Genomic DNA, 12500 nt, shown 5'->3' on the forward strand with positions numbered 1-12500 from the left:
ACCTAGCTACTGAGTATGTAGTCTTACCTAGCTACTGAGCATGTAGTCCTTACCTAGCTACTGAGCATGTAGTCTTACCTAGCTACTGAGCATGTAGTCCTTACCTAGCTACTGAGCATGTAGTCCTTACCTAGCTACTGAGCATGTAGTCTTACCTAGCTACTGAGCATGTGCTACTGACAACAAAGATGTTCCAGCAGTGAGATGTCTCACTCTGTAGCTAAAACAGAGACCTGAACACAGGGTGAAAAGAGGAGCTGCAGCAATGTGCAGTACACCTAAAATATGGTGAAAATTAAACCATGTAAACCTATTCTGGTAAAACATCTAAATACAATTATGAACCTGAAAATGAGCATGATATGAGCACTTTAAGAAAGAAACGCCCCTGCAACAGCTGCAGCCAGAGACCCCCCAGATGTTTTCCTCTTCAGATAAGGACTCCAGAGTGTTTCCTGAGTTCTTCTCTCTTATCAGACGGAGTCCGGCTATAAAACGATCGACTGCACTCCACTGCTCTTATCTCACCCAAAACTATTCCATCCCATCCGGCCGAGATATCTGCTGCACGTTCTTCACACACCAACGTGCACTTTTAAACATTTAACCCTCATGTTGTCCTGGGGTCAAATATGACCAGTTTCCAATTATTTATTTGTTATGTATATCAGAAATATGGGACGTCGGAAAATAAGTGTTGAAAATGTTGAACAAGGCGCCAAAACGTTAAAAATATTGGAAAAAGTGACAAAAGGTACGAAGAACACTTCAAAAACAACGGAAGTAAGTGGCTAAAACTTCAACAAAAGGGACAAAGACATGGTTCCCATGTTGAAAAAACGGGCGCCCGGATAGCTCAGTTGGTAGAGCGTGCGCCCATATATATAGAGGTTAACTCCTCGACGCAGTGGCCGTGGGTTTGATTCCCTGCTGCCCTTTGCTGCACGTCATCCTCTCTCTCTCTCTCTCTCTCTCCTTTCATATCTTCAGCTGTCCTGTCAAAATAAAGGCTTAAAATGGCCAAAATAAATTATCTTTAATAAAAAAATGTTGAAAGACACAAGGGTTTAAAACCCATAGAAAGGTTCTTATCTTACAGCTGCAGACAGCGGATCTCTTATATATTATTTAGGTTTTATTCTTTCAGTTTTAATCTTTCAAAGTTTTCTCCACAAAGATCTGCGGGAGAAACACTCCATCGGTTATTTGAACTACATTTACTGTGTCGGGAAGGAAAATAAAGTTAAATTTAAACACTAAAAGTCTAGAAAGTCCGCCTCAGACTAACCTTCGTATGTACGTGTGTGTTTCTCTGGAGTTGTTACATCATATATTCCCTGTATGAGCTTATCTACCTGAATCATATCTCCTCTATGGATCTCCTAAATATATAAATAAATAAGACGTTCCATTTAACGCTGTGAAACGGGGTTAAATGGATTATATATATATATATATATATATATATATATACATACATACATACATACATACACACACACACACACACATATACATATACAAGCCAAAAGTTTGGACACACCTTCTCATTCAATGTGTTTCCTTTTTATTTTCATTATATCTTAGATTCTTCTGCAAACCCTTGGTGTTCTCTCAATGAGCTTCATGAGGTAGTCACCTGAAATGGTTTTACCTTCACAGGTGTGCTTTGTCAGGGTTCATTAGTGGAATTATTTCCCTTATTAATAAAAAAAGCAAAGGGTGGCTACTTTGAAGAATCTAAAATATAAGACATGTTTTCAGTTATTTCACACTTTTTAGTTAAGAACATAATTCCATATGTGTTCATTCATAGTTTTGATGCCTTCAGTGAGAATCTACAATGTAAATAGTCATGAAAATAAAGAAACACATTGAATGAGAAGGTGTGTCCAAACGTTTGGCCTGTATATATATATATATATATATATATATATATATATATATATATAATAGATGATGTTCCAGTGTAATCACATCAGGCCGCCTCAAGAAAAGCTCGGAAAAACACCCTGAGTGCCTCGACAGCCACTCTGCAGACAGGAAGTGACCACAGAGGGCTGGCTGGGGGAGACAAAAATCAATCAGGGATCTGCACCGAGGCAACAGGCAACCAGGACTCTACAGCCGACTGCTGGCTAGCTTAGCTTAGCTTAGCATAGTTTAGCATAAAGACTGGAAACAGAGAGCTCTGTCCACACTGTGTTGTAGTTATTAAAGTCATTTTTCATGCAGAAATAAAAGAAAATGCTGGATGTAATCTCTTGTTATCTGTTTTATAAACGGAATATCAACATTTAATATTATCAGCGTGGAGTTTAAGAAATGGCAACAACTACACAATGGCGTGATGATGTCATCACTGTGGTCTGAGACAAAGCAGGTCAAATCCTCCATCACAACAGCTCGGAGGATTAGCTCTGATCTCATCTCATCAGCAGCCTTTGTTCAGCTCCCCCCGCCCCACCCAGACACACCCAGACACACCCAGACACACCCAGACACACACACACACACACACACACACACACACACACACACACACACACACACACACACACACACACACACACACACACACACACACACACACCCCAGCCGGAGCTGTTGTGGATCAGACCATCTCTGACTCTATTCAATAACGCTCGTAATTTCTGACATTTTTGAGACCAAAACACTAATCCAGAGATCCAGAGAAACAATCCCCAGATAACTGATGATGAGCGGTATCTGCAGACCTTAACTCAGTGACTGATCAACGGGCTGATAGACAGACAGTACACAGACACTTGTGTGACATGTGATGCATACAATATAAAGAACTTAATGTGTCCGACCTGGTAAGGCGAGCCCACCTTCAACGTTTGTCGCTTTTCTCTATATTTTTAAGCCTTTCGTTGATGTTTTAGACTTTTATTTGTAGTATTTTAATGTTCAGTAGTTTTTTAAGCAAAACATGCTGAATAAAAAATCTGTTTTATATGAGTAGAAGTAAAACTTCTCGATGTAAAGAACTAAATGTCTCTTTTCAGACTCAAAATATGAATAATTCCTGCTCTCTTCCTGCTGTTCTGTATCATATTAAAGTTTAAATCCTTTTTTTTGGGACAAAACCAGACATGTAATCCTCTTGTTGTCCTCAGGTCAAACCTTATCACGGTCTACCCTGGCTGTAGATAGGTGGGCCAACACATTTTTTGTCTCAGTGCAAAGTAATTAGGTTGTTTTTCTGTCTTTTTTTGATATTTGTTGGCTCACTTTTACTCACAACATGCTAACCGGCAACATAGGATTCCATTCACTACGCTAAGCTAACTAGCGGCGGCGCTGCCGGTGTTGCACCGGACCAAAACAATGCATTCACAAATAATGCTTTGGCCCACCTATCTACAGCTAGAGGAGACCCCACCTATCTACAGCTAGGGGAGACCCCACCTATCTACAGCTAGAGGAGACCCCACCTATCTACAGCTAGAGGAGACCCCACCTATCTACAGCTAGGGGAGACCCCACCTATCTACAGCTAGAGGAGACCCCACCTATCTACAGCTAGAGGAGACCCCACCTATCTACAGCTAGGGGAGACCCCACCTATCTACAGCTAGAGGAGACCCCACCTATCTACAGCTAGAGGAGACCCCACCTATCTACAGCTAGGGGAGACCCCACCTATCTACAGCTAGAGGAGACCCCACCTATCTACAGCTAGGGGAGACCCCACCTATCTACAGCTAGAGGAGACCCCACCTATCTACAGCTAGAGGAGACCCCACCTATCTACAGCTAGGGGAGACCCCACCTATCTACAGCTAGAGGAGACCCCACCTATCTACAGCTAGAGGAGACCCCACCTATCTACAGCTAGGGGAGACCCCACCTATCTACAGCTAGAGGAGACCCCACCTATCTACAGCTAGGGGAGACCCCACCTATCTACAGCTAGAGGAGACCCCACCTATCTACAGCTAGGGGAGACCCCACCTATCTACAGCTATGGGGAGACCCCACCTATCTACAGCTAGGGGAGACCCCGCCTACCTACAGCTAGAGGAGACCCCACCTATCTACAGCTAGGGGAGACCCCACCTATCTACAGCTAGAGGAGACCCCACCTACCTACAGCTAGAGGAGACCCCACCTATCTACAGCTAGGGGAGACCCCACCTATCTACAGCTAGAGGAGACCCCACCTATCTACAGCTAGGGGAGACCCCACCTATCTACAGCTAGAGGAGACCCCACCTATCTACAGCTAGGGGAGACCCCACCTATCTACAGCTATAGGAGACCCCACCTATCTACAGCTATGGGGAGACCCCACCTATCTACAGCTAGGGGAGACCCCGCCTACCTACAGCTAGAGGAGACCCCACCTATCTACAGCTAGGGGAGACCCCACCCATCTACAGCCAGGGGAGACCCCACCTACCTACAGCTAGAGGAGACCCCACCTATCTACAGCTAGGGGAGACCCCACCTATCTACAGCTAGAGGAGACCCCACCTATCTACAGCTAGAAGAGACCCCACCTATCTACAGCTAGAAGAGACCCCACCTATCTACAGCTAGAGGAGACCCCACCTATCTACAGCTAGGGGAGACCCCACCTATCTACAGCTACGGGAGACCCCACCTACCTACAGCTAGAGGAGACCCCACCTACCTACAGCTAGAGGAGACCCCACCTATCTACAGCTAGGGGAGACCCCAGCTATCTACAGCTAGGGGGAGACCCCACCTATCTACAGCTAGAGGAGACCCCACCTATCTACAGCTAGGGGAGACCCCACCTATCTACAGCTAGGGGAGACCCCACCTATCTACAGCTAGGAGAGACCCCACCTATCTACAGCTAGGGGAGACCCCACCTATCTACAGCTAGAGGAGACCCCACCTACCTACAGCTAGAGGAGACCCCACCTATCTACAGCTAGGGGAGACCCCACCTATCTACAGCTAGGGGAGACCCCACCTATCTACAGCTAGAGGAGACCCCACCTATCTACAGCTAGAGAAGACCCCACCTATCTACAGCTAGGAGAGACCCCACCTATCTACAGCTAGAAGAGACCCCACCTATCTACAGCTAGAGGAGACCTCACCTATCTACAGCTAGGGGGAGACCCCACCTATCTACAGCTAGGGGAGACCTCACCTATCTACAGCTAGAGGAGACCCCACCTATCTACAGCTAGGGGAGACCCCACCTATCTACAGCTAGAGGAGACCCCACCTATCTACAGCTAGGGGAGACCCCACCTATCTACAGCTAGAGGAGACCCCACCTATCTACAGCTAGAGGAGACCCCACCTATCTACAGCTAGGGGAGACCCCACCTATCTACAGCTAGGGGAGACCCCACCTATCTACAGCTAGGGGAGACCCCACCTATCTACAGCTAGGAGAGACCCCACCTATCTACAGCTAGAAGAGACCCCACCTATCTACAGCTAGGGGAGACCCCACCTATCTACAGCTACGGGAGACACCACCTATCTACAGCTAGAGGAGACCCCACCTATCTACAGCTAGGGGAGACCCCACCTATTTACAGCTAGAGGAGACCCCACCTATCTACAGCTAGAAGAGACCCCACCTATCTACAGCTAGAAGAGACCCCACCTATCTACAGCTAGAGGAGACCCCACCTATCTACAGCTAGGGGAGACCCCACCTATCTACAGCTACGGGAGACCCCACCTACCTACAGCTAGAAGAGACCCCACCTATCTACAGCTAGAGGAGACTTCACCTATCTACAGCTAGAGGAGACCCCACCTATCTACAGCTAGGGGAGACCCCACCTATCTACAGCTAGGAGAGACCCCACCTATCTACAGCTAGGGGAGACCCCACCCATCTACAGCTAGAGAAGACCCCACCCATCTACAGAGGAGACCCCACCTATCTACAGCTAGAGGAGACCCCACCTATCTACAGCTAGAGGAGACCCCACCTATCTACAGCTAGGGGAGACCCCACCTATCTACAGCTAGAGGAGACCCCACTTATCTACAGCTAGAGGAGACCCCACTTATCTACAGCTAGAGGAGACCCCACCTATCTACAGCTAGAGGAGACCCCACCTATCTACAGCTAGGGGAGACCCCACCTATCTACAGCTAGGGGAGACCCCACCTATCTACAGCTAGGAGAGACCCCACCTATCTACAGCTAGAGGAGACCCCACCTATCTACAGCTAGGGGAGACCCCACCTATCTACAGCTAGGGGAGACCCCACCTATCTACAGCTAGGAGAGACCCCACCTATCTACAGCTAGGGGAGACCCCACCTATCTACAGCTAGAGAAGACCCCACCTATCTACAGCTATAGGAGACCCCACCTATCTACAGCTAGAGGAGACCCCACCTATCTACAGCTAGGGGAGACCCCACCTATCTACAGCTAGAGGAGACCCCACCTATCTACAGCTAGAGGAGACCCCACCTATCTACAGCTAGAGGAGACCCCGTGGTAAGCCCTATTTCAACACACCGTGGAGTATCCCTTTAAACAGAGGACTGAGCGTGTCCTACCTGGGAATGCGTGCGGGTCGGGCGCGCCTCTCTTCAGGCACTTGGAGCAGAGGATGTGCACGGAGTACAGCAGGCCGGGCCACTCCTGCAGCAGCACGTTCAACTCCTCCACCAGCGGAGTCACCGCCTGCCAGGCCGTCCACATGTTGGGCAGCGAGGCGTGGCTGGCGATGGACAGCGTCTCCGCCTGCAGCTTCCCTCGGGCGCCGCCGTGGCTGATGACCACGGGGACCTTCCCTCGGTAGGCGAAGATCTGGCGCCGGCCGTCCGAGCGCTGCACCACGTGGCTGTTGATCTGCACGCTGAAGCGCGTGAACAGCCCCGGGGGGAACAGGAAGGGGAAGCTGTACCGGATGTGCAGCTGCTCCACGGAGAAGAAGTGGCACAGGGGCAGCGTGCCGCCGCTGGCGCCGCACGCCGCCGACACGGGCGCCAACGCATCCTCGCTGCTCACGTAGCTGGGGAACTTGTACCACGCCGTAGGACTGCTCCGATACGGAGAAATAAAAAAAAGACATAGTCACCGTTATTTGGGTCAGTTTTGAAACCAGGATTATTATTATTATTATTATTATTATTAACACGATTGCCAGACATCATACACCAGAGCAGGGGGAATGAGAGGGGAGGGGGAAACACTAGAGCAGGGGGAATGAGAGGGAGGGGAAACACTAGAGCAGGGGAATGAGAGGGAGGGGAAACACTAGAGCAGGGGGAATGAGAGGGGAGGGGGAAACACTAGAGCAGGGGGAATGAGAGGGGGGGGGGAAACACTAGAGCAGGGGGAATGAGAGGGGGAACTTGTACCACGCCGTAGGACTGCTCCAATACGGGAATAAAAAAAAGACACAATCACCGTTATTTGGGTCAGTTTTGAAATCAGGATTATTATTATTATTATTATTATTATTATTATTATTATTATTATTATTATTGTTATTATTATTATTATTATTATTATTAACACGATTGCCAGACATCATACACCAGAGCAGGGGGAATGAGTGGGGGGAACAACAGAGCAGGGGGAATGAAAGGGGGAAACACCAGAGCAGGGGGAATGAGAGGGGGAAACACCAGAGCAGGGGGAATGAGAGGGGGAAAATGATACAGCAGGGGGAATGAGAGTGGGAAACACCAGAGCAGGGGGAATGTTGTGTCTCTGTAAATTATAGAGTGTGGTCTAGGCCTCCTCTATCTGTAAACTGTCCTGAGCTAACTCCGCTTCTGATCTGACACTACTGAATAGAAAACGTGATTGGTTGTGGCGAGCGTACCTGGCGGTGGCGCCGTTGAGCGGCCGGCTGCGCGGCTTGTTGACGGCGTAGCACACGCCCATCTTCTCCAGCAGCTCCATGACGACCTGCAGGTCCGGCTGTGATTGGACGAGAGGGCGCAGCAGCAGGCTGATGATGTTGGAGGGCAGCAGGCCGTGCTGCAGGAAACCGTCCACGTGGTGCTGAAGCTGCGTCACTCTAAGCTCCGCCCCCTTCTCGTCCTCCGTTACCACGCACCCCCCCCGGCCGCTGTCGCCCCTGGAAACAGTGACTCATTCAGACAAGGTCTATATAAAAGAGACTTCAGATACAGTATTAGGGACCACTAAGGTCTATATAAAAGAGACTTCAGATACAGTATTAGGGGACCACTAAGGTCTATATAAAAGAGACTTCAGATACAGTATTAGGGGACCACTAAGGTCTATTTAAAAGAGACTTCAGATACAGTATTAGGGGACCACTAAGGTCTATATAAAAGAGACTTCAGATACAGTATTAGGGGACCACTAAGGTCTATATAAAAGAGACTTCAGATACAGTATTAGGGGACCACTAAGGTCTATATAAAAGAGACTTCAGATACAGTATTAGGGGACCACTAAGGTCTATATAAAAGAGACTTCAGATACAGTATTAGGGACCACTAAGGTCTATATAAAAGAGACTTCAGATACAGTATTAGGGACCACTAAGGTCTATATAAAAGCATTCAAAGAGCACCTTGTCATGGGACCTTTAATAGTTTTAGGTGTACCTGTGTCCCGCGGCCAGCAGGCGCTGCAGCAGCGCGGCTGCGTCTCTCTGGAAGAAGACGTTGAGGATGGCGATGAAGCGCGGCAGGTTGTGGAAGACGTACTCCTTCAGCGTGGGGCTGTCCTCGAAGTAGAGCAGCTTGCCGCTCTCGTGCAGGTAGGACAGGGCGCCGTGCAGCCGGTCCTCCGTGAGCCCGGCCTGCAGGCCCAGGCGCGCCGAGTCCCACCACGACAGCCACAGCGCCGCCGGGTTCACGTGCAGCTCCTCCAACATCTGCCAGGACTTGGGCAGCACGCGGTGCAAGTTGGGGAAGATGTCCCGATGGTCTGCCACCGACATCAGCTTCTCCCTCAGACGTTGAATGTTCCTCTGGCCACAGCTGGAAACATTACACACTTAATGCTAGATGTTCCTTTGGCCACAGCTGGAAACATTACACACTTAATGCTAGATGTTCCTTTGGCCACAGCTGGAAACATTACACACTTAATGCTAGATGTTCCTTTGGCCAGCCAAGGACAATTCCGGCGCAAAATGTGACCAATTTTAGCCCAAACCTAGTAGTCGGGGCACGGCTAAAGTAAAAAGAAATCTCTATTTCTACACCACTAAAAAAGGCTCAAAATAGCACCACACTGGTCCCTACATGTCAACACAAGCATTGAGAACTTTCTAAGTGTACAGACAGTTTATTAGAAAGATAGATTAGAAAGACCTTGCAACCACGCACACACACACAGACACAGACACACACACTCACACTCACACACAGACACAGACACACACACACACACACACACAGACACAGACACAGACACAGACACACACTCACACACACACACACACACACACACACACACACACACACACACACACACACACACAGACACACACACTCACCTGCAGCTGACACACAGCACCGGAGACAGGATCTGCAGCCGCTGGTTCAGCAGGAACTGCAGCTGGGACTTCCTGCGCCGCAGGTTTGGGTCCGAGACTCCGTAGAAGACTTGGTGCGGGCTGGAGGCGCGCCCGCCGTAACCCTGCTGCAGCGCCAGCTCCACCTGCTGCGCCTCGCTGCCCAGCGTCCGCACGTCGCCACGCTCCTGCAGGCCGATCCTCCGGTGGATGTCCAGGCTCTTCTCCTCCACCTCGGCGGCGGCGCACAAGTCGGCGTGCGTTCCCACCAGGCACACCACGGCGCCGGGCACCCTGGCGCCCAGCAGGTGGAGGAAATACCCGACGTGGGCGTAGAACTTGTCGGGCGCGTAAGCTTTCAGATTGACGACGAGGACGTAGAGAGCTCCGGGGGAGAGAAAGAAAGGCTGGATGAGGTCATAGTTTGGCTTCCCGGACAAATCGTACACGAGAAAGGTGAGACGGCGATCTGCGTCGGCCACCCAGTCCGTCACTTCGATGCCTTTGTTTCCCTGCGTGTGTTTAGCGTCCGTCTGAGTGCCCACTAGGCTCTGCCGGAGCCGGGTTTTTCCCGCGTTCTGCATGCCCATCAGGACCAGTTTGAGCCGCGGTTTGACGGCGAGCTGCGAGTGCGCGAGCTCCTTCTGGTACGCGGCGATGTACGGGATGCCCTTCATGCACACCTCGTACGGCGGCTGGATCAGAGGGTTGTCCTTCACCTGTAATGGCAAAATTACATAATTCCTTATATTTTCATGTTTTCTTTCTACTTTGATTCGCTCATAATGCTGAAAGAGAGTTCAGTGTTTCCTCTATGTTGATTTGACCGTGGCGGCCCCCCCACGGCAACATTTCTGCCCCCCATGATATCAGAAATAGGGCTGCATTGTTAGAGTGCATGTCAGACAACGTTTGTACTTGAGGTGCATTATTTACATGCTGAAGTAGTGGCACTGCATTAAGGTAATGTAATTAACAGTGGCGTTATTGTTATTAAGATAATGTAATTAATAATGGGTTTATTGTTATGATGTTGTTTATTGATAATGTAATTATCTATTTATTGGTATTTATTTACACAGAATGCTTAGCCTATATGTCAAGATCACAGTTGGCCTATATAGTAACTCAACAAATACAGATCAATCCCAGCTGAGAATAGGCCTCATTGTGTGTGTGAACAGAGGTGAATAAATACATTAGTTTGTGTTGCAGCGATGTGTCATCTCCGTTTCATGGGGGTGTTCGGACCTGCCCCCACTGCTAAAAACAATCCTGAAGCAAACACTGGAGTTTATCTCATTCCCACATGTAGATTCTGATTCTAACTAAGTGAGACGTCTGGAACATAATGTGAGCTCTGTTCGCCTGAACCGATAAAGGTGCAAGGCCACAGTACTCGATCTTTTTCTGCCCATTTAGTTTTTCCCATGCCAGTTGAGATGTAACTGGGGGGGTGAAAGTGGTCCAGGGAGGAGGAGGTGAGATGGCTCCGAGATGTCTTGTGTTTTTTTTGATTGTCTTCGTGTGTATCAGATTGCCTGTAAGAACTGTAGCGTCATAATAAGCCAAGTGTGCGTGTGCATATAAGCCTAATGTTTCTGTTCACTCATTGGAGGGACGGACTCCACACGGGGCTGCTGTGCCTTTTGTGAAATCATGTTGCTCCTATATTTGCAAATATATATTTTTAACACTTTACTTTGTTTCACTTTACTAAACTTTAAAAACTTTACCCCTGCTGCAAAGGAAACTTCCACAACACACCTTCCAGATGCTCACTCGGCTCAGCTTCCCAAAGTTTTCCGGAAGAATGGCGATTTGGTTTCCCTGCAAGACGAGCTCCTCCAACTTCTCCAGCTGCACGATGGCGTCCGGCAGGTACGTGATGCGGTTGTTGTCCAGCCAGAGGTTGGCGAGCTTCCCCAGCTTCCCCACCGCCTCGGGGATATGGGTCAGTTTATTCCTGCTGAGGTAGATTTCCTCCAAGCCTGCGATGCTTAGAATCGCCTCCGGGAAGTCCTCAAACTCATTGGAGGACAGGTTCAGCATCTTGAGTCTGTGGAGTTGCGTGAAAGCGGCGGGCAGCGCGGCGAGCTCGTTCCCGTCCAGCATGAGGCTCTCCAGCTGCGTCAGGAGACAGAAGGCGTCCGGCAGCGTGGACATGTGCAGACTGCTGAGCCACAGGATCTTGATGCTGCGCAGCTTCACGATGTCCGCGGGCAGCGTCTCAAACTTGTTCCCGGAGCAGTCGAGTTCCTCCAGCTCGCCGAGCACCAGGATCTCGGCGGGGAAGGCGTTGAGCTTGTTGTGGTCGGCGTCCAGCGTTCGCAGCTTGGCGAGGCCGCCGAAGGAGCGCGGGAAGTCTCGCAGGTCGTTGAAGCTCACGTCCAGCTCCTCCAGAGACTGCAGCGCGCCGACCTGAGCCGGCAGAGACTGGATCCGGTTGTGGCTGATGCACAGCTTCTTCAGCATCTTCAGCTGGCCCACGCCTGAAGCAAGGCACGGAAAAACACCTTAACACACACAGTACAGGCCAAAGGTTTGGACCCACCTTCTCATTCAATGCGTTTCCTGTTTATTTTCATGACTATTTACATTGTAGATTCTCACTGAAGGCATCAAAACTATGAATGAACACATATGGAATTATGTACTTAACAAAAAAGTGTGAAATAACTGAAAACATGTCTTATATTTTAGATTCTTCAAAGTAGCCACCCTTTGCTTTTTTATTAATAAGGGAAATAATTCCACTAATGAACCCTGACAAAGCACACCTGTGAAGGTAAAACCATTTCAGGTGACTACCTCATGAAGCTCATTGAGAGAACACCAAGGGTTTGCAGAAGTGTGTGTGTGTGTATGTATGTATGTATGTATGTATGTATGTATGTATGTATATATATATATATATATATATATATATATATATCCATTTAACGCCGTTTCACAGCGTTAAATGGAACGTCTTATTTATTTATATATTTAGGAGAATATAAGTAATAA

General features: G+C 48.8%; 2 protein-coding genes across 3 annotated transcripts in view; one reads left to right on the forward strand and one right to left on the reverse strand.

Annotated features, from left to right (window-relative positions):
• Nucleotides 1-12500, forward strand: part of LOC114570782 (uncharacterized) — a 645073-nt gene that overhangs the window by 402705 nt on the left and 229868 nt on the right. The window lies entirely within an intron of this gene.
• mfhas1 (multifunctional ROCO family signaling regulator 1) overlaps nt 1-12500 on the reverse strand; it is a 35303-nt gene that overhangs the window by 16813 nt on the left and 5990 nt on the right. Inside the window, exons 4-8 of the mRNA XM_028600896.1 lie at nt 11259-11983; nt 9474-10210; nt 8575-8952; nt 7818-8075; nt 6541-7025 (exon numbers count right to left, since the gene is read on the reverse strand). Of these exons, the coding sequence (XP_028456697.1) occupies nt 6541-7025; nt 7818-8075; nt 8575-8952; nt 9474-10210; nt 11259-11983 (2583 nt within the window). The remainder of the gene's footprint in view (nt 1-6540; nt 7026-7817; nt 8076-8574; nt 8953-9473; nt 10211-11258; nt 11984-12500) is intronic.

The sequence above is a fragment of the Perca flavescens genome, chromosome 16, assembly GCF_004354835.1.
Source record: "Perca flavescens isolate YP-PL-M2 chromosome 16, PFLA_1.0, whole genome shotgun sequence".
NCBI classification, from domain to species: Eukaryota; Metazoa; Chordata; class Actinopteri; order Perciformes; family Percidae; genus Perca; species Perca flavescens.